Genomic DNA, 24,007 nt, shown 5'->3' on the forward strand with positions numbered 1-24,007 from the left:
TATCACAACAAAAAGTGAATGCAACATGAAATAAATTAGTTCCTCCTCCCCAATTTCCAGGCATTAAAGGAAATGTTGCCTGTATAGCAAAAACATCTTAGATCTTGCTAAGGATGCTGGATTTCATGAAGTGAAAGTGTTAAGACCTGCTAACATCATGTAGTGAAGAACTTGCAATTGAGAACTCTTAAAACTTGATATTTTTCATTAGATTGAAGAGTCACAAATACTTGATACCAAATCCTTATAAGAAATTTCTGATGATACAGATAAAATGCTTGCTCTTACAAGTGAGTCTGATCATGACATGAGCAGAGTCATCACATTTGAAAATGCTGCAAGCAAATTTTGGGCTACCAAGAGCTGAAAACTGCAAGTCAAGGGACCTGAAAACGTTCATGCATTTTGAGTTTTTTTTGTTTTTTGTTTTTTATCCTATTGCTTTGTCTACAGCTTCAGCTGATGATTCAGAGTTAGTTCTAGGGATTCAGACATGGCTGAACGTCAGGTATTTATTTTCATTCATACCTTCCCCAGCTTACTATGGCTTACCTTTAGTCTCCACCAAATAGCAAGAAGAACTAAAGCCTCATAACTCTTTTATTACCAGCAAATTTCATTCAGGCAACTCTATAATCCACTAATTAATCATTTTTTAAACTTTAGTCTTGTTTGATTATTTTGCTAAGTGCTACCGGCAATATTAATTACCTTACATTATTTATTTATTTACATTACAGTACATGTTTCTTGATCAAGTTATTTAACTGCCATTTCTTTGTATGTAAAAGAGTAGAGACAATCTCTAAATTCTCAACATTATAATGTTAGATTATAGGAAACCAAATATTCTGCAAAAATGAGGTATGGGAAAAGTAATCAACTACCACATACCCTATATGTAATTTTTCAAAACCAATATATCTAACTCTTGAAATGTTCTTCTCCTAGTATCTGTTTAGTTTGCCGTCTCAATCTTTTTAAGTCTTTGCCCAAATGTCACCTATTCACTAAAGTCTTTCGTGACTACCCTTTAAAAAACTGAGATCACCACCTCATCCCATCATTCCCTATGCTTCTCTCCCCCACTCTGCCTCAACAGCACTTACTTATGATACATTCATATATATCCATCATGTGTGTGAATGTGTGAGTGCATAAGCATTTGTGTGTACATACCTTCAACCACAAATATAATTTACTTGTTTACTGTATCTCTCTCAACACTGGAACATAAAAAGCCACAAGGGTAGTGATACTTTTTTTCTTTTCTTCACTGGGACAGTGCCTGACATATAGTTGGAACTTAAAAGATCTGTGTTGAATGATGAATTTCTCTAATCATGAACCAGAAGTATGTTTTATGAAGCCCAGCATGATAGTCTTGCTTGAGGAAAGAATTAAATTAGTAGCATTCTATAAAATAGAACACATAGGTGATGACACAGTTGGTGAGTTCATGAGTTACAGAACAAAATCAGGAAAATATAAGAAAAATTTGTTAAAGTACAATAAATTTAATAATAAACATATATACAGCACATACTGGTTCTGTTATTTCCAGTTGAAAGTGCTTCTTCCTATTTAGACTCTGGTTATAGAGTATTTGGGGTGGCATATATAGATTATTGGCTAGCTTTACTGTCTACCATATCACAGACAGAATATAGGGAAGAAATATTACTCAAGGACAAATTATAATTTAAAAAAAATAGGGCCCAAAATGGAATTCTGTTTCTTCTAAGAATCAGGTCAGTGCTCTTATCTCTTACCTACTAGATTATACTTCTTAACTGAAATAGAATATGCAAAGAAATGATTTAAATAAATTCTTAAAGAATTATATATAGAAATATAAACAAAACAACCATTTCTTCCCTCAAATTTTAAACATTTCCTTAAAGGGATATTAGGACAAACACAGACCCACTGAAAGAACAATTCAATGACACCAAACATTTCTAAAAGAAACTGAGAATTACTTCTGTTTTTGAGTTTGGGTTTCTTTCTTTCTTTCTTTCTTTGGTTGATCCCTGGACACCTTAGAATTTTGGCACTTGCCTCTCCCCAGCAAGGACACACCAAAGATTTTTTTCAAAGGTCTAGCACACCATAAAGCTCTGAGTCCCATCTTTAAAAAAAATGTGGACAGGCAGCCATGATTTTAAAACATCCTTTTTCAAAATATATAAATTCACTCAATTATCTTATTGAATAATGACTCTCCACTAGATACTATCATAAATGGAAGTCAGGGGCAGTGATTCCAAAAAGGGCATGTTCGATGATATGAAAGAGTGAGCAATGCTCACTAGTGGAAACAGGATTCCAGGTGAAGGTGGTAATAGGAAGCATAAAGGCCCTGAGATGGGAATAAGTTTGGCATATTTGAGAAACAGCAAAAACCCAGCGAGCCTTGCAAGAAAACGAGCTATAAGAGATGTCATCAAAGAGGATGCAGAACTGTATCATGTAGAGTCCTGAATATATTTTATTCAAAGTGCCATGCAAAGCCATTGGAAATCTTGGGGCAGAGGAATGATAGACTTAAGCTTTAGAAACATGATTTTTGCCTTCTATGCAGACAAATGGACTGGTGGGTAGGGGAAAGTAGAAGTAGAAAGACCAGTTAGGAAACTCTTTCATAGTATATGACAGATAACGGTGCCTTGGATTAGGACAGTAGTAATGGAAATGAAACATGGTGAGATTTAGAATTTGAAGGTAGAACCAATAGGACTTGATGAGGGGCTGGATGTAGGATATGAATGACACCAAAGAATCAAGAAAGGTTCCTAGTTTTTGCACCTGACCAACTGAAGTCAACAGTGATACCTTTTAGGGGGGAAAGTCTGCAGAAGGGGGAAACCTTAGAGGCTTAAAATCTAAAGTTCTGTTTCAGGCATCTGTTTGAGATGTCTACTAATCTTTCTAGTGAGTTAGTCCTCGGTTGTCTTCTCTGCCTACTTTTACTGACTTAATGGCCCCATTCAGTCTTATAGCTTTAAGTATCTGTATGTGCTGATGATACCTAAATACTGTATCTAATCCTGACCTTTCCTCTATCTTGACATAAGATTTGGGAGGTGGTAAAGTGCTAAAGATAATCATGGTGGCTGGAATACAGTGGAAAAAAGGTAACTGGAAATGAAGTGGTCAAATAACTAAGAGGCCAGAGTGTTGGATGGGTCACCTAGATAATTTCGAAGTCACTAAGAACAATGATGAAATAGCATTTGGAAGGAAGAAAGTGAAAATGCTGCTTAAGCTTTGTAATATGGTAATGTAGATGAAATAATTTGATGACATGTGCTTCAGAAGAGCTTTGGGTTTGGGGGTTTTAAGGTAAATTAATAATCAGGAAAAAGCTATGAAGATCATGCAGGTTGTCTGCCAATTTTTTTGTTCCTGTGGTACGTAAAGCAAAGAACTAAATAGAGCCACCGAGTGAGAAGGATACAAGACAAGCATCCTTCACAGACAGATAGGTTTCAATTACAGCAATAAAGTAAAGGAAACAGTCAGAGAAGAGACTGTGGACATAAGAGAGTTTGCTAATGAAAGACTACAAGTTCCCGAAGGCACTGTAAAAAGATTTAGGTGTTTAGAGAGGGGTAGGGAACTGGGTCAAATTAAGGGATGAAAGAGGCACTGGAAGATTAGAATCTGGGTGAAGATGAATGACCTGGAAGGCATCCTTTAATTTCTAATACAGATGGTGTTTCAGGTATAAGGTTGTTCTTACCAGAAATGGACAGGTTTTGTGCATTCCAGCTATGTAAATAGTTAAATCTTAAATCCAGTTCTAATTTTAATTGTACTTTTAACATTTACTTAAAATCTTCCAGGTATATGGTAAAACGAGAATGAAATGCAACTCACAGTGGTTAGTGAATTATTTTATGACACAGCTCCTTGAGAATTCCAAAAGGGAAACACACATATGAGAAATACAATGTATGACCACAAGGAATTACAAAGGCATATCTGTATTAAGAGACACTGAGGGCCTGAATGAATGATACCCAATTTACATAGTCACTCAAGGATGTGGGCATTGAGAGGAAGTAATCTAAGAGTAATAACACTCCGTGATCCTAAGAAATTAAATGCTTTATCATCAGTTATACCCAATTAGTTGGTCAATGATAAGTTTTAGTATTTATTTCATGCCATAATATGAAGCTTAAAAATTAAGATTTTGAAAGGAAAACTGTTTATCCTTTCCTGTGTTCAGAAAAAGCAAGGAAAACTTTATATATAAAGTATGTAGGTATTTGTATCATAACTTTTATATAAAACCTGGCTATCAATTAATTTAAGGGGAAAGGGTTGGTTAGTAGGAGCTTTTAACTAACTGCATCAAATAAATTATGAAAGTCTTTGAAAAGAGAGGGCTAAGATGGTAGTTACATGAATTTTAAATATGTGTGGGGATAAAAGACAAAGGAAAATCATACTATATTTTAATGAAGATAGGATTACTTTTATTATGTATTTAGCAGCATGATTCATTTAGTTACTATGTGCATACTATCTGTCCAATTTAGTCAAGTCAAGTAGCATTCCTTAATTTAAAAATAAAAGATGAGACATCTTCCTGAATCATAAATCAGTGACTTACACTGCTTCAGGAGATCAAAGAATGTGAAGCTAAAAGCGCAAATTATTTAGTTTATATCTCACGTGGACAGCTTTGGAAAACACATCTTATATCTGTATGCCTATGTTTAGTCACATTAAAGACAAACTGATTACTATTCAAACTACACACAGTAATGACACAAGTACAAAGTAGGGAAAAGGAAACTATACGTTCATGCTAAATAGCTTACTTCTTCAAATATAGCAAAAGAGGTACTAATACTACTGAATAGTTAAAGAAACTGGAAGACACCTAAAATATAGTTTATCTTAGTGCTCATTTATTCGAGAAATATTTATTGAGGATCTAAGATATGCCAGATACTCTTCTTGATACAATAACCAAAATGAAGTCCCTGCTATCATGGAGCTTTCATTATACTGTAGCACTCTATTCAATTTCAGTTCTAGGATTAACCTCTAGAAGGAAATCAATTTTGAAAAAATTTTCAAGTAAAGAATACACAAAAGTAGTCAGTCCCCCCCACACACATTCTCCTTATTCAACCCCGATAAGAATATTTTTTTCTATTTTTTTATTAGAGAAGTTATGGATTGTTTATAGAACAAACATGCATAAAGTACAGGATTCTCATATACCACTCTACCACCATCACCTTGCATTGGTAAGGAACATATGTTACAATGATAAGAGTATTTTTGACTAGCTTCTAAGTATGGGGGTTCACCCTAATTGCATTTTGTTTAAGTAATAAGTTTATTTCATTCCCTGGAAAGTCCAATGTCAATGGCATTCCTATAATCTATTATTAGACAGTAAAAAAATTATGAACTAAAATTGTTCACAGTTCATAAAAAGAAAACAGAGCCATTTCTAACAGGTCCTCTCTAATCTGCCTAATTCAATTAAAATAATGCTAATCCTAGGCTTCCAAACAGTAGAGAATGGGAAGCTTTTTCTCCTTAGTACTTAAAAGAATTTAGGTATTCCTCACATGGAACAATTTTCACATTTTTTAAATTTCCTTTTGAGAACTCAAAAGTTCATTAAATATAACTAAAAAACATGTTACTTCACTTCTCTGAGCTTCACTGTCCTTACCTGTTAAAATGATAAAAACAGTACCTACCTCATAACATTGTTTTGGAATTATATGAATTAAGGCATAAAAGGGGCTTAGTGATCAATCATAATTTGATAACATTAGTCATCCTCATCATCCTGTATATTAAGTTCTCAATAATATTTTATATTTATCATTTCTATCATCCCCCAAACTGGAATCTGGAAAAGGCAAACAACAAACTACCACAAGGACATTAAAAGATTTCTTTATGTTTTGGCAAGATGACCAACATACACATGTTCCTCAAACTAAGCAACAGACTTACAGTAACAATAATACCAACGTTATCAATACCCAGAATTCCTTAAAATGGCCGAGTTTGGAGGAATTTTCGAGACTCAAATAAAAACTTCACTAACAAGAAGCTTGATAATCAACATTTTATTTTCTATTCAAAAACTCAGAAATATTTCCCATCTTCAAAACACGATATACTTCTTAAATTTCATTTCAAGGTAGAGTTAATAGCAGAATTCAATTTTTCAAAAAGTAAACAAAGGAGCTAAGACCATTTAAAAGATAATACTATCTTCCAGCCTCATCCTAATCAGACTATATCTGAAATCTTTAAAATGATTCTATTCAAAGAAAAGTTAAAACAAACAAAAAAACCCAAATGAACAAGCAGAAAATCCCTTATGCTTAATTAAATCTAGTAAGTGATGATAGACTACAAATAAAAAAATTAATAAAGACCTAAAGTAAAGCAAAAATACTGAAACAAATCTTTAATATAAACCTCTTTGACCTTTCAAAGGATCTTGAAGTAAACCAAGAACTCCCCAAATGGAGAGGTCACTAAATATCCATGAACACTCACCCAACCATTGGTAGCAGACCTCTTGGAGACCCAGATGCTTGAATCAGCTGAAATAGTACCAAGTTTTTACTGATTACTCTTAATAGGGCAATGGAGCACAGGTTAACTCCATACTATCAAAAATTAAAAGTAATTTTAATTCTAGTTACTACCACTACAAATGACTCAAAGTCAAAAGGAAACTGAGTAATGAGATCCGAAGTGAATAAAATTTACTACGTGCATGTGTGCAAATGTATATATTTCCTCCTGTTCTCACAATGAAATTCTTCCTATAAGTATAAATATACTGGCAGAATAAACATTTCTAAATTAATGTAAGTATTATAAAATTCTCAAGAAAAACATAAAATATTATATCTTGATCCAGATTCATAATTTTGGAAGAAGATTTTTTTCTTTAAAAATAAAGCAAATATTTCAACACTAGGTACTACAATTCCTTCAGTAATACACAGGAAAATATTTTCAGTTCTCTGCACTTAAAAAAACAAACAAACACAATTCTTTACTTTAGGCCCTTTATCTAACCAATGCTTCTTCTAACCAGAGGATTTTCACATTTCTATATTTAAAAGAATTTGTAACACTTAAGATTAAACAAAAGATTCCTTTCTTAAAGGTGAGGACTACTTTCAATATTATTAATGATTAAGCCATGAAAATTAACATCGATTTAATATAAAATATCAGATGGTACCCAGTTCTAAAGAGGAATAAAGCAAGTTCAACACCTAGATGAGAATATGGTAATATGTTTTTCTCAATCTCTAGAAGCTGGGAGGTAGGATGATCCCACCACCCCACCCCCCAACCCAAATACCTTCAACTTACTCTGAAGGTCTGTGTGATAAATATTGACACTTTATTACTATAGGAATGCCTAAGAACAAAAAATAGAAGATTCTATATTTCTGTAAGTAACTAAGATATAAAAACTACTTCTGCCTGATACATGTGGCAAACAAGGAAACAAGTGAAACAAGCCCCATTTGGTTTGAATATCTTTGACAGACAGAAAGTAAAAAGAACACTGACTTTCTAACGTTAAGTAAGCATATTTGAGCTATCAAATAAACATTAAAATAGCAAGCCAGCAAATATGCTCCAATGTGACTGATAAATGACTCAACTGCTGCATTTCCAAACATTGCTTTGCAATATAATATATCCATCACTTACTGAAAATTAAAGAACCTTTGAAGTCCTGAGAACAGGAACAGAACAATGATCAGAAGCATATATAATTTTTAAAAAGTGACAACATAAAGTTAGGGAGAGATTCGGAAACAGAACGAAGAAAAGGAAGGACCACTAAAAGACTAGGACTACAGTGACTGAGATTACTATTGTTCCTAAAAATATGATGAGAAATTAAGGGTAAAAATGGAAATCACCTGGAACAAAATACAGAGTGCCATAAATACCTCTGTATGAGAAAACGTCAAACATTTTAGATCTCTATATCAAAGTTTACATGACAAAGCATGCCAATATTACCTTTCTTTCGAAAGAGTGCATTTAGGTAATTTTCTGCTTGGCATTCAATCTTATCAGTGTTGGACTGGCCCTGAGATGATAGTTCCTCCGTTGGTGTTGACTGTGAAGAATCAAGAGATGGTATACAATCCTAAAATTACACACACATACACACACACATATAAAGATGTAACAAATCACTTTGTATTCAATCACAGAATTCCATTTAAAAAGGGAAAAAAGAAATTACTTCTCTAAATGTTAATTTGCCCTACCTTTTAAACATATCAAATTATACAAAGAGAACATAGAATAAGGCACAGGGTCAGGAAAAAAGAAATTTTGCTCTGATAGAGGGCCAAATTAGCTTTATTCCTTAGCAAAACTAAGTCAATTAAAGGGAAGAACAGACCAAATATATTGAATAAATTCACTATATGGCATGTCAGTAATGTATTCTTTCCAGAGAATTTTAACAAAAGCAGATGTGCTTACCCACTAATCTGACCAAATTGGATGCAGGTTCTCAAGTTCTCATTTCCTCTAAGCCCTTCTCACAACAGTATATAAAGAAGCAGGATTTCCTACCATATAAAACTACTCTGCTTATATCATTTATATCTGATATACAGTAGACTTAATATTTAATCGTTTACACAGAAGATAATTATGCTATCCAAAAGACTTCAAGAGTAAGTGAAAGGCTAAAAAACAGTAGTACATTATCCCCTATTAAATTTTTCCTAAGAAATCAAACTCAAGGGCCAGGGGTGGGGGGTGGGGGTGGTCTCAGACCAAAGTAGGCCTCTAAGCTCACAGCAGGACTATACCCAAATGCAGAACACACCTGAAGTGAATTTCATGAATCAGGAAACTTTAAGAAAGAAATGTGAAAAAAGCAAATGAGATAAATTTTCTGATCTTCACCTGAAAGTTAAGGCAAATTACTTCACAGTGACACTTTAAAAGATTATTCTCATTATCAAAATCAAGTACTTAAATTCCACGGTAAGACACTATATAAGGGAACAAGTTAAATGAAAATAAAGAAAGATTGTGCTACAATTGTGAAATTGGGTTTAGACAATCTTATGACATTAAAACTTACACTGACTGCTTCTCTCTGTAGATTACAAAATGAACATTTTTCATCCATAGACCAGTCAGTCAGCTCTTCTGGTTCACAGTCTTAAATTTAAAAGAGGGAAAAAGAGTCATTAAATTCACTACACTTATTGAAATAAATAAACGAAAATATCACTCTCCAAAACAATGGTTTACATAAAAATAAAACTACAAATAGGGGGAGAAAGCCTAACTTTAAAATTAAACTGCCAACATCTAGAAGAGAAATAAACAGAGAAAACCATGAAGAAAATAATTTGGCAATATTAATGGGACAACGTAGCAAGGAGAACAATGAACTGGTTATAAGTTAACAATTTTCCAACAAAAGGGTTTAAAGTATCATCTAGCTTTCTTAAAGATATAATTTATCCTTGGCCATTAATTTCATTATTTTATTTTAGCTCTAAAAGAAATAAGACTAAGGAGATACAGGGAGGGAAGGAATAAATTTTGTTTAATAAAAAAGGCAAAATAAAACCAGAGAACTGGAGGAAAGCAACAGAAAACCCACCGATTTGAGACAATGGAGTGCTAACAAGAAAACTAAAGTAGAAATCCATTGCTAATAAATCAGATCAGATTTTTATTACCTTTGTTCAAAGCTTTGTTACACGAGTTAGATTAAAAAACAGGTAAACAAGTTATATTATTCAACACAAAATGGATTCTTTCCACAAGAACGTCTGTTCTTTATAATTCAACCGCTTAAATATATTAGTTTCTGGGGAAAAAAACTTCTACTGAAGCAATTTTATGAAAAGTATAATGACACTGTCAGCCTAACTATACTGGGTGTAGACAGATTTTCAAACTTACTCCTTGCAGCAGAAATGCTCCCATTTTCTTTTCTCAAACAAATTCATACGCAAAACCTCACACACATAAAATTATCATCTGCGGCAGCTACACAGACACTAATTTGAAAAGCACTGGTTACCACAGTAATTTTCTATTACACTTTTGAAATACATAATGAACCTGAATACATGTTTCTGCCAAACTGCACAGAACATACGCTTACCATTTTTGGAATAATAATGAACGAGTAATAGGTTAGGATCAGTCCTCTTGTATCAATCCAGTTATATAGGTCAGAAAAGAAGATAATATGATTTACTGAGGTATAAAAAGTAGTGATATCTCCCCCCCCTTTTTTTTAATACTTCAACTTATACAGGTAAGTTTAATGACTGGAACAAAATGGGATCAATTAAGAAAAAGAATATATAGGAGACGCTTTATACAGAATATGTCTTTTTCATGTTGACTTTTTTAACTGGGTTTAAAACAAGTGGTTATTCTTGTTTCTGAATTAAAATTGTTTATATGGACATAAAGTCTGCAAATACAGACCAAATACATAACAGTCTACTGATAATATATGCTATGTTCAATGTGTTATTCCTCACTAACAATTCAAACTTCATTAAGTTGTACAAAATTGCAATGAACAATGTGCACTAAAGCAGCATTTCCATCAATCCTTTATATAAATCTGCAATACACTGTCTTAGATGATTTGTGTCTAATTTTCACTGAATAAATTTATACCTGTAGCATACCTCAGAAGAAGTAATCAAGGGAGTTCCATCTATTAAAAAAATATATATTGTGTATGTTTCCAGACTGTGGCCACCTATACTTTATTTTTTTGTAAGATTCACCTATTGTAAATCTTACAAACATTTTTTACCATTTGTATATACCAAGAAAAAATGGATACCAATTAAGAGATAATGGAGCAAACAGTAACAAAAATTTATCTTCTTGGTTTTCAAATAATTCTATATCAAAACATTTTGCTTAAAATGAAGTGTTTTTTTTACCTATAAATAAAATATTCACTGAATGATATTGAGGAAATTTTAAAAATTTAGTTTTAAAATAGATTTAAATTTAAAACAGGTCTAATTTCAATAAATCACGCACTCCATAACACAATGTGGAGGTACAACAATTATGTGATGACGCCTTAATTCTCTAAGGGGATAAATATCTTTTTCAAATATAGAAAGAAATTAAGTCTTTCTACAATGCTAACCCTAAGAACTATTCTCCTTTATCAACTACAATATTATTGACAGTCAAATATGCTTTTACTTTGTAAGTAACTACCACAGGAAGAAATTCCCAAAGGTTTTCCCAGATACATACAGCCACATTTTCTGTAGTGCTCACATCATCAGTAAAGTATGGCACATCGAAATTCAGATTCTTGTGATCAGGGGGCTTCATAACAGCCTCCTCCATTTACTCTTTGAGATCAGTCAAGTTCATAACCATCCCTGTAACAGGATCAATCTTTCTACTGTCATAACTTTGTAATTGTGCCTATGGCCCTTTGGATTGTTCGGTTTCCGAAACAGTTTCAAGTTTTCCTCATTACTCAGAGATTTGCTGTGGGCATAAGGAGACGAGGCGGGACACCCGCACGAGGCGACAATGGCCGCCACGCTCATGTTCTCCCAGCCTGCGCGCCTGGGCTCGCCCCTCCAGCCTGGGCCTGCGGGGGGCGTGTAGGAGGCGCTTCCCTCCACGGTTGCACAGTGGCTCTTCGATTTTAATGTGCTCCAGAAATGGTCCTAATATTTACCTAAACTTGGAAAAGGTAAGGGAATGGGAACATATGACCTAGTATAGGGTATGGAAAAATAATTGACGTCTCTGAAAATCTGGGATGGATTCCTACTTACCGTCAAGCTATAATGAAAAAATATGAAAATGCTTTATGAACCACAAAACATCATGAAAAGGCTAATTATTGTATCAAGGCAGAATCACCTTATAAATTCATTTTTAATCCCAAACAATCACACATGCATTTTATATGGTTAGCTTGCAGATGACAGATAATTTTGACTAAATATCTGGTTAAGAAAACACATTTTTATGAAACAACCAGAAGCCAAAAAAGCTTAAGCAATCTGTATAATTAAAAACAATTCAGCAAAATAGTGGAGAAGGAAGTTTTACAGACTATTTTTTCCAACAGAAAAATGAACGAGTTGGAAAAAAAGACTGGAATTAACTAAGAGGTAATAGTGGAACTAGAATGGACATCTAGACCAACAACAGGAGTGCCAGGGTAAGTCAGAGGCTGCTAAGAGTTGAGCTTTGAAAGCAGAATCCAATGATGAGCCCCCATTCCTCATTCCAGCCACAGTGGCTGTGGAAAAGTAGCCCAGATTCTGGGAGGAGCCAGTTGGGGCAAGGGCAGAAAGATGAAACCTCATCCTCCAAAATCTGGGGATGAGATTGAGGTCAGTCTGGATGATCCCCGAGGGAGTGGCAGGTGCTGGCCTCAGTTTCAGGCCTCTGAGAAGCAGTGGCTTCTGGCCTCCCAGCAGCAACCACGTGGACATAAAGAGTCAGTACACCTTCTTTGCGTTCATCCCTTTTACTTCTCTCTGGGAGGATTTCTTGGTATAGCAGATCACTGAAGGCCCAGCCTATTTGGCCGACACTGGCCTATTTGGCCCTCTGGGCAGCACCGGCTTCCGGTCTTCCAACAGCATTCACTGGGAGATACAGAGCTAACACACCCTTATTTTGTTGGTTTTCTTTTTCTTTCTTTCTTTTTTTTGTGGGTGGATATTTCTTGGTCTAGTGGATCCATGAGGGATCTACGAGCCTAGATTTCAGTACTCTTGGCAGAATTAGCTTCTGGCTTCATGCCACTGCCTCCTGGGACATAAACAGTGAGGACACCTTCTTTTGTTTTTTATTGGTTTCTTCTCTCTCTTTCTTGAACTGTTTAGTCTGATGTATCCCTGAGGGTCCTGGGAAGAAGGACGCTGGCTTGGTTTCATTCAAACCACTCAGCAGCAGTGGCTTCCGGCCTTACATACTGGGATGTAAAGAGCAAGAGCACTTCTTTCTTTTCAACTTTTAAAAAAATTTTAGTTGATTTGTGTTTCAGTTTATTAAAGCTGCCAGAATGCAATATATCAGAAATGGGTTGGCTTTTTCAATGGAGTTTTATTAGGTTACAAATTTACAGTTCTAAGGCCATGAAAATGTCCAAATCAAGGCATCAAGAGGAAGATATCTTCTCTGAGGAGAGGCTGCTGGCATCCAGGGTTCCTCTGTCAAATGGGAAGGCATATGGTGATGATTGCCGGCCCTTCTCTCTTGGGTTCCGGTTTCAGTGGCTATCTCCAGATGTCTCTGGGCATTTCTCTCTAAGCTCTCTGGGCTTTTACTTTCTTTGATCCTCTCACAAAGGGCTCCAGTAAAGGATTAAGAACCACCTTGAATTGGGTGGTTCACATCTCATGGAAACAGCCTAAGCAAAAGGTACCATCCACAATAGGTCTGCACCCAAAGGGATGGAACATAGGCTTTTCTGGGGTACATAACAGATTCAAACCAGCACAACTGGTTTCTTTCTTTCTCTTTTTTGTGCTTTTTAGTAAGGTAGATACCAAACAGTGAGTTCGGACACTAATCTAGGTTTTATCTTCAAAGCAGCAGTTTCTGGCTTCCCATCGGCACACAAAGAGAGACAGTCCAGCTTCTTTTTCCCTTCTTTGTTTGCTTTAAATTTTGTTAGAGAAGTTGTAGGTTTACAAAAAAATCATGTAAAAATCAGTGCCCCCATATACCCTACCCCATTATTAGCAAAATGCATTAGTGTGGTACTTTTCTTACACCTGATAAAATGTAACTGTACCATATGCTATAGTCCATCATTTACAATGTTCACTGTGTTGTACATTTCCATGTTTTATTTTAAATTTTTTTCTCTTAAGACATATACAATCTAAAGTTTCTAATTTCAACCACATTCACATTTATAATTCAGTGTTGTTAATTACACTCACAATGTTGTGCTACCATTATCACCACCAATTTTCAAAACATTACAATGAACCTAAATGGAAACTCTATACTAATTAAGCATGAACTTCCCATTTCCTACCCCAACCCAGCCCTTGATAACCTATATTCTAGATTTTAACTCTATGAGAGTGCTTATTTAATTATTTCTTATCAGTGATATCAAACAATCTTTGTCCAAACTAAGGCATCAACAAGAGGACACCTTCACCAAAGAAAGGCTGATGGCATCTGGAACACCTCTGTCAGCTGGGAAGGCATGTGGCTGGCGTCTGCTGGTCCTGTGCTCCCAGGTTCTGGTTTCAAAATGGCATTCTCCAAAATGTCTCTGGGCTTCTGTCTCTCTCAGCTTCCCTCTCTCAGCTCCTTTGCATCCTTGCTTATTCTCACAGGGTGTTTCTCTCTAAGCATCTGGGGATCCACTCCTAGGTTCTCCAGGGCAAACTCTGGGCTTCATCTCTTAGCTTAGAATCTCCAAGCATCTGGGTCTGTGTCAGCCCCTGAGCTCTCTTAAGGACTACAGTAAACTACAGGTGGGCCAGGTCACACCTCTATGGATAATAATCTAATTAAAAGATCTCACCCACAGTTTGGTGGGTCACATCTGCATGGAAACAACCTAATCAAAAGACCCCACCCACAATATGTCTGCCCCCACAAGACTGCATTAAAGAACACAGCCTTTCCTGGGGTAACAGTTTCACACCAGCAGAATGCCTTTATTTGGACATTCTTCTGACATGAGACAAGTTAACAAATTCCCATTGTTTAAAGCCAGCATACTTCATGGTGTCTACTTTAGGCAGCCCAGGAAACTAACACACTAATTCACTCTCTTAAAATCTGTTTAGATCTTCTATTTCTTCCAGAGTCAATGTAGGTAGTTCACTTGGTTCTAAGAATTTGTCCATTTCATCTCGGTTGACTAATTTGTTGACATACAGTTGTTCACAGTATCCTCTTATGATCATTTTTATTTCTGTGGTGTCAGTAGTCATTTCTGGTTTTATTTATTTCCATCTTCTCTTTTTTTCTTTGTCAGTCAAGCTAAGAGTTTCTCAATTTAATTGATCCTCTCAAAGAACCAACTCTTGGTTTTGTCAATTCTCTCTAGGGTTTTTTAATTCTCAAATTCATTTATTTCTGCTCTTATCTTTGTTGTTTCTTTCCTTCTGCTTGCTTGGAATTAGTTGCTGTTCTCTTTCCAGTTCCACAAGGTGTGCAGTTAGGTCTTTGATTTTAGCTCTTTCTTCCTTTTTAATGTAGGCGTTTAGGGCTTTTAAGTTTCTGTCTTAGCACTGCTTTTGCTGCATACCATAAGTTTTGATATGCTGTGTTCTCCTTTTCATTCATCTTGAGATATTTACTGAGTTCTCTTACAATTTCTTCTTTAACCCACTGATTGTTTAAGAGTGTGTTGCTCAACCTCCACGTTTGTGAATTTTCCAGTTCTCTTCCTATTATTGACTTCTAGCCTCATTTCATTAAGATCAGAGAATGTGTTTTGTATAATTTCAATCTTTTAAAATTTACTGACACTTGTTTTGTGACTCAACACATGGTCTATTCTGGAGAATGATCCATGAGCAGTTGAGAAGAATACATATCCTCCTGTTTTGGGGTGCCAATTCTGTAAGCATCCGTTAAATCTAGTTCATTTATCATGTTATTCAAATTCTTTTCCTTTTTTATTTTCTGTCTAGATGTTCTTTCCTTGATGAGAATTATATATTGAAGTCTCCAACTATTATTGCAGAGATGTCTATTACTTCCTTCAGTTTTGCCAGTGTTTGCCTTGTAGATTTTTGGGCACCCTGGCTTGGTGCACAAATATTTATGATTGTTATTTCTTCTTGGTGGACTGACCCTTTTATTAATATACAGTGTCTTTAAGTCTTTTAACAGTTTTTGACTTAACATCAAATTTGTCAGATATTAGTATAGCTACCCCAGCTCTTATTTGGTTACTATAGGCCTGGGATATCTTTTTCCATCCTTTCACTTTCAACCTGCTTGTGTCTCTGGGTCTAAGGCTTGTGAGTCTCTTGTAAAGAACACATAATTGGATCATGCTTTTTAATCCATTCTGCCACACTTTGTTTTTTGACTGGGGATTTTAATCCATCAATCTTATTATCACTGTTTTTACTATAAAGGTTGTACTTAATTCAGCCATTTTGTCCTTTGGTTTTTATATGTCATAACTTTTTTTTTTTTCCTAGATAGTTGGTTGCTCTTTTTGATGTATCTGACTGATATCTTTCCCATTTCTGTTCTATATATTTTTTAAAATACTCTCTTTGTGGTAACCCTGGTGTTTGCATTACACAACCTGCATCTAAAACCTACTAATTTGAAAAGACACCTATTTAGCTTCTATAGCATACACGTTCTCTGTTCAAATATCCCTCAGTTTCCCCTCTTAATGTTGTTTTTGTCCTACATTGCCGCTTTACATTTTTGGTGCCCATTATCAGGAACTATACTGTTTCTTGTTCAACTGTATTCTTAATCCTATATGAATTAAAGAGTGGAGTTGTATACTGAGGATATGGTACTATTGGGTTTTGCATTTTACCCTTTTTGTTACCTTTACTGAAGATCTTCATTTCTTCACACTACCCCAAGCCATCTTTTCATTTCAACCTGCAGAACTCCCTTTAGTAATTCTTGTAGTACAGGTCTTTTGTTGACCGAACTCTCTTAGTTTCTTTCTGTTTATCTGTGACTATTTTAAACTCTCCCTCATTTCTGAAAGATAGTTTTGTCAGATAAACAATTTTTGGCCAGCAGTTTTTCTCTTTCAGTACCTTAAGTATATCATAACACTGCTGTCTTGTTTCCATGATTTCTGATGAGAAATTGGCACTTAGTGAGGATCCCTTGTATATGACGATTCACTTTTCTCTTGCCAGTTTCAGAATTCTCTTTGTCTTTGGCATTTGACCTTCTGTTTAGTATGTGTCTCAGAATAAGACTATTAGGATTTATTCTGTTTGGAGTACAACTGTGCTTCTCGGCCATGTATATATTTGTGTCTTTCCTAACAGTTGGGAAATTTTCAGCCATTATTTTCTCAAGGATTCTTTCTGCACCTTTCCCTTCTCTTCTCCTTCTGGGAAACCCATGACACATTTGAGTGTTTCATACCGTTAACTCAAATCCATGAAACGCTGCTCAATGTTGTCACTTACTTTCTCTGTTCTTCTGACTGAATGATTCTTATTGTCCTGTCTTTTGGATCACTGATTCTTTCTTCTGCCTGTTCAAATATGCTGTTGTATGCCTCTAGTTTATGTTTAATCTCCATATTGTCTCTTCCAACCCCATAATTTCTATTGTTTCTTTTTGAACTTTCAAATTCTTCTTTATGCTCACATTGTCTTAACAATCTCTACCTCTATATATCCATTCTTTCCTTCACCAACTTGAATTGATTTAGGAGATTATTTTGAACTTCTTTGATTAGTTCTTCTGAATTCTTTGCCTCCCCTGAAATTTTCATTTGTTCCCCTGACTGAGCCAAATCTTCCTTTTTCTCATTATGGCTTGTAATTTTCTGCTGGTGTCTGGGCATCTGATTAGCTGATGAGTTAACTCTTAAGGTCAGTTTCTCCCTCTTTTATAGTTTTACTGTTGATTGCCTTTTGTATTGAGACTCTTTTTTGATTCTTGGTTCAATTTACTCTGAACTTCTAGAAAAGCCTGTTATTTTCTTAGCTCTTCTTCATCTGATTCTTGCCCTGGAGATCCAGTACAATTTTTAAGCTTGCACTATTTATGCAATCAAAGATTCTTTGAGAATCCTGATCTTTTCTACTTGTTTTTGGGCAGAACTTTCTCCCGAGCTCCTATGATTTATTTAAGTTCTCGCCCTCACTTAGTGCCTCCTTATTCTTACAGTTTGCAGTTCTGGGACCCATCCTGTCTTACTGAAGTCTGTCCCCCTTCACCCTTTTTTTTGGCATGTGTGAGGCTTTTCTGCCTCTAGTTTCTTCCCTGTTAGGGTACCCTGCCCTGGTGACTCACATGGGATCAGTCCAGAAAGGTCTATCTTGTATTTAGGTGGTTCAGCAAACAAACTGGATTGAGTGTGTGCACTTCTTGCCAGCAGTTCTGCCCTGATTCCTCTCTTTTTTTTTTTCTCCCCTGGGGATCCTTTTATATGTGGCATGCCTCAACTGCTTGTATTCTGCCCTGGATTTCTGTAGACTTGGATCCCTGTGCCTGGATATGCAGGGGGTTCTAATCTGCTGCTATGAGTGGCTCTATACTTTGCATCTGTGGCAGGAGGGACCCAGGCCATGCTGCCTCTGTGAAATTCTTAAACTGCTCAGGACCAAGTGAATGGGAGGAGCCTAGACTGGCAGGTCCAGTAAGAAAATCTACCTGATCGTGAAGAGCATTTTTCTTTTTCTTTGATTCAGTGTTTGTAGAGTCCTTCTGCAGTCCCTATTTTCCTCCAGAGTTCCAAACAAGTGGGATTTGCCATTTTATTAGTTGATTCAGAGGGGACCTTTCCAGGGAATATCTTATATTAACATGATGATGATAACAACTGTTTTTTTTTTTTTCTCTAATCTCTCTCTCTCTTTTGTGTGTGTGTTTGTGTGTGTGTGTGTGTGTGTGTAGGGGTGTTGCCTGTTTGATAGTCTTTTTAAAGTTTTTTTTTACATTTTTTTTCCTGTCTATAATTCTTCCCTTATTTTCATTTTTTCTCTTGTTCTTGGTTGGGCAGACTAAGGAGAGGGAGAATGAAATTTCCAGCATGATCACAATACAATACTCAGAATGTCCACTGCTCAACAAAAAATTACAAAATATGAGGAGATATCAAAATATGGCCCAGGTGCAGGAATCAAAGAATTTGATGTAAACTATTCCAAAAGAAGCTCATTCTCTGAAATTGCTAATGAAAGATCTTAAATCAACTCCCTTAAGTAGAATTAATGAACTAAAGGAAAACATGGACAAGGAACAAAAAGAAATCAAGAAAACAATATACAAAGAGTTTCAAAAATGAGAGTACTCACAAAGAAGTGCCAAATGGAAATTCTGGAGCTGAATAGTACAATCATTGAAATGAAAGATTCAAAAGCAGGATTCAACAGCAGATTAGAAGAGGGAGAAGAATGAATCAGTGAACTTAAATATACGGCTATTGAAATTGTCCAGTCTGACAAGAAGAAAAAAACAGGAAAACAATGGGGGGAGGGGGGAAACATTAACAAAAAACAGAGCCCGAGGAACCTATGGAATAACGTTAAGTGTAGCAATATACACATAATAGATGTTCAAAAAGGAGAACAGAGATAAAGGGCCAGAAAAATACTTGAAAAAGTAATGGCTGGAAAGTTCCAGAATGTGATGAAAGGTATGTTTATAAATCCAAGATGCTCAAGCAAATGCCAGTGAGGATCTATCCAAAGACACAATATAACCAAACTGTCAAATGCCAAGGATAAAGACAGAATCTTAAAAATGGCAAGAGAAAGGTGATGACTCACAGATAAGGGGGATCATTAATAAGATGAACATCTTATTTTTAAATAGAAACCACAGAGGCCAGAAGGCAGTAAGAGTTCATATATAAAGAGTTGAAAGAAAACCAAAATTGTCACCCAAGAAAGATATGTCCAGCAAAGCTGTCCTTCAACAATAAAGGAAAAGTTAAGACATTTTTACACAAAGTTGAGGGATTTCTTTACCACTAGACTGGCTTACAGGAAATACTAAACCATCTAACAATACTAAATGTTGAAAGGAAAGGCCTCTAGATAGTAAGTCATTAGAAATAAAAATCTCTGGTGTAATTACAAAGACAGCTACACAGGTAACTATAAGGGCAAATACATATGCAGTATTCCTTCATTTTTCATCTATTGTGCTTTTACTTCTATTATTGCTTAAAATTCAAATGCACAAAAAAACAAACATAAATCTTTGTCACTGGGCACACAAAGCTTAATGATGTAATTTGGGACAAAAACTAGATAAAAGGGATGGACTGAGAGATGTAGAAGTAGAGTATGTGTATGTAATTCAAGTTGCTGCTCTCAATACAAACTAAAGTATAATAGGTTTGTTTTAAATGTAATTCCCCTGGTAACCATAAAGAAAATATCTAAAAAATCTACACAAAAGAAATAAAAATTGACTCAAAAAGGCCCATTTAAAAAAATCATCTAAACAGATGACATGATCTCATATATATAAAATCCAAAGGAATCTACAAGAAAACTATCAGAGCTAATAAACTAGTTCAGGAAAGTGTCAGAAATACAAGATCAACAAGCAAAAATCAACTGTGTCCCTATACACTAGTAATGAACAATCCAAAAAGGAGGTAGGAAGACAATTCCATCTACAAGAGCATAAAATATCTAGGAATAAAGGTTCTGAAAGACCTGTACACTGAAAACTACAAAACACTCCTGAAAGAAATTAAAGAAGACCTACGTGAATGGCAAGAGACCCCATGTTCATGGATTGGAAGAATTAAAATTGTTACTATGTCAATATTACCCAAAGTGATCTACAGGTTCGATGCAATCTGTAGCAAAATTCTAGCAGCCTTTATGCAGAAATGGAAAAGCTGTCCGCAAATTCATATGGAACTACAAAGGCCGCAAAGAGCCAAACCAATTTTGAAAGATAAGAAAGTTAGAGGTCTCAAACTTCCCAATTTGAAAATTTACTACAAAGATACAGTAATCAAAACATTGCAGTACCACCACAAAGATAAGCAGTTAGACCAATGGAACAGAACTTAAAGTCTTGAAATAACCCACAAACTGATTTTTAATAAGGGAAATCAAAGTACATGCAGTGGGGAAAGAACAGTTTCTTCAACAAACTGTGCTGGGAAATTGACATGCAACAGAGTGAACTTAGATCCCTAGTTCACACCATATACAAGAATCAACTCAGAAGGATCAAGGACCTAAATAAAAGAGTTAAAACTGTAACACTATTAGAAGATAACATAGGGGAAAATCTTCATGACCTGGAATTTGGCAATGGATTCTTAGATATGACACCAAAAGCATGGGCAACAAAAGAAAGAACAGATAAATCTGACTTTACCAAATTTAAAAACTTTTGTGCATCAAAAGCCATTATAAAGAAAGTGAAAAGATAACCTTTAGAACAGGGGAAATAGTTGCAGACAGTATATAGGATAAAGGCTTAAATCTCCAGAATATACAAAGAACTTTAACAATGCAAGAACAAGAAGACAGACAACCCAATTTTTAAAACTGGGCTACTGACTTGAATAGACATTTCTCCAAGAAGATATTTCAAATGGCCAGTAAGCATAAGAAAAGATTCTCAGCATCATTTGCTACTAAGGAAATGCAAATCAAAACAATGAGATACCACTTCACAACCACAAGGATGATCAATTATTTTGAAACCTGCAAATAACAAAGGTCGAAGAGAATGCAGGGAATTTGGAACTCTAGGGCCCTGTTGGTGGGAATGTAAAATGGTCCAACCACTCTGGAAAGCCATATGGCAATACCTCAAACTATTAAATATAGAATTACCATATGACCAGCAATTCTCCTATGTATATACCCAAATAGAGTGAAAACAGGGTCTCAAATAGATTCTTCTATACTAATGTTTATAAGTGCATTATTCACAATAGCCAAAAGGTAGAAATGACCCAAGTGCCCAACAACAAATACATGTATAAACAAAATGTGGTAACTACACAAAATGGAATATTATAATAAAGAATAAGCTAATGAGACATGGGAAAACATTATACTCAGTGAAATAAGCAATGCACATAAGGAAAAATATTGTACAGTAAGGCTTAAAAGAAATTATTAGTCATAGCAGATTCGCAGAGACAGCAAGTAGATTACAGGTTACCAAGACATAGATGGAAGGGTGAAGGGAGAGTGTGTGCTGTGTTCAGGAAAGAAAATTTTTTGCTGGGTTCAAAAATCTATGACTCTATATACAAATATTTAATAATTATTCTCTCTACAGTAGCTTTTGAGTTAAAATAAATGATGTGACACATTTTTAATATATTTCATTTAATAAATTTTATTAAAAAGTAGTTTTGCCTCTATCATCATATTGTCAAGAGCTGAAAAAAGGGTAATTAAATAAAAAATATAACATTCCAACCATTGGTATAAGTCAAAAGCCAGCCAATTTTTTCTGCAAAGGGCCAAATAGTATTTCAGGCTTTGCTGGCCATATGGTCTCTGCCATAAACGGTAAACTCCACTGCTTGAAGTGCAAAAGCAGCCATGAACAACATGTCAACCAATGAAGAGTGGCCATGTTGCAATAAAACTTTATTTACTGGAAATTAAATTTGAATTTCATGGTATTTTCAGGTACCATGAAACATTAATCTTCTGAGTTTTTTTCAAACATTAAAAAATAATAAAAAAAAAATTCTTAGCTCACAGGCCAGTCAAAAACACGCAGCAAGCTGGATTTGGCCCGCAAGTTATAACCGGTATAAATAATCTCCCTGTGATATGTGAGCCCACCTAGAGAAAAAACAATAATCATCAATCACCCAGGTTTTACAGGCCTACTGCAGTGAGATTCATGTCACATATAATCTTTTCAAAATTTTGTAAATATCCATAGTCAAGGCAAATAAATCAGATGATCCCTAAGATGAAAGAAACTGCAATACCATTAAGACATGATTAAGTAGAAAACAAGACTTCTGAATTCAATGTAAGAATTAAAATACAAACCTCTCAAGACATTGATATATATAACCCAAAAGTCTTCAATTTAACAATCCACTATGTGTCAAAATTGATTTTTATGGTAATGGTATGCAATTTAAAATTTAACTTTCTAAAGAAACAGTAGTCAGGCTTGCAAACAGAAGCAAAAGTCCACTTAACTTCAATATGGCCAAAACACAATTCATTTAAATTTATGAAAAGAAAATAATCTGAAGATGGCAGAGTAGGCGAGACGGAAAGGGCTTCTTCTCCTTTCCGAAACTAACTAGAAAGGGGCCAGAGGACACCAGGGACCACAGTTCCAGGGTGTGACCAGACAAAGAATGTCCCCCACAGTATGTGGAAGGGACACCCTACAAAAACGGAGGAGAAAAGGTGGCTGGAGGGACGTGGTGAGTGTGTTCCCTAACCTGACCACCCCCTCACCAGGCCAGCAGCAGCAAAACCACCACCGGGCAAGGGAGTGAGCAGTGGCTCCCACTCCTACCTGCCTTGACAGTTTGCTGGGGGGTGATCCTCCACAGCCAGACAGCAGGGAGATCCCATGAGGGATCCCAGCAGGGGGTGGTTGCTCCCCGCCCCGGGGGTGCAAGAGGGAGAAGCAGGGAAGGGACAGATGCCAAACCAGCGATCAGGAGCCTCTCCCACACTCCAGACACTCCTGGGTGCAAGGAAGACAGAGAACCAGCAGGCAGAGTGCACATCCCACCTGTGGGGTGCCCCTGATCAAGCTCCCTGCCTACCAGATCTGGGTCCACATTGCAGCCCCAGGGCCATGATTCCCCAGAGTACATGGAGATCTGGTGCACTGATTGGTTCCCCACCCGGTTTGGACTCCACCCACAGCACAGCAGCTCAGGACAGACCTATTTGAGAGCACCACCTGCTGGAAGGTTAGGAAAATTGCACTCCAGCAAGCTGTACTTCAAGAGCACCAGCTGCGGGTAGGCTGGGGAAACTGCACACCAGCAAACCAAATTACATATAAAGGCTCAATTAATTCTGGACTTCCCAAAACAACCCTATCAAGATAAACAAATGCCCCCAAAACAGCAGAAAATTGCAAAGCATGTGAAGGATTTAGAAGATATGGACAAGCCAAATGAACAAATTAAAAAGCCAGAAGAGACACAAACCTTGGAGCAATTGATCAAAGAAGTACACACAAATATCAATATTATGCTCAGGATATAAAGGACATAAAGAAGAGCTTAGAAGAACATAAAGATGAATTTGGAAGAGTAAATAAAAAATAATGGACCTTATGGAAATAA

The 24,007-nt window shown here is 35.8% G+C and overlaps 1 protein-coding gene across 17 annotated transcripts in view; it reads right to left on the reverse strand.

The window, feature by feature from the left end:
* LCORL (ligand dependent nuclear receptor corepressor like) overlaps positions 1-24,007 on the reverse strand; it is a 209,241-nt gene that overhangs the window by 103,871 nt on the left and 81,363 nt on the right. For 14 of the 17 annotated variants that reach the window (XM_037829490.1, XM_037829474.1, XM_037829473.1 and 11 more), the window contains 2 exons: positions 9,140-9,219; positions 8,053-8,182 (listed from right to left, as the gene is read on the reverse strand). The exons of 1 other annotated variant lie outside the window; for it this stretch is intronic. In XM_037829490.1, the coding sequence (XP_037685418.1) occupies positions 8,053-8,182; positions 9,140-9,219 (210 nt within the window). Of the gene's footprint in view, positions 1-6,552; positions 6,855-8,052; positions 8,183-9,139; positions 9,220-24,007 lie in introns of those variants that run through there. 2 more of the 17 variants (XM_037829475.1, XM_037829485.1) reach the window with 2 other exon arrangements.

Source organism: Choloepus didactylus, chromosome 3 (genome assembly GCF_015220235.1).
Source record: "Choloepus didactylus isolate mChoDid1 chromosome 3, mChoDid1.pri, whole genome shotgun sequence".
Taxonomy (NCBI): domain Eukaryota; kingdom Metazoa; phylum Chordata; class Mammalia; order Pilosa; family Megalonychidae; genus Choloepus; species Choloepus didactylus.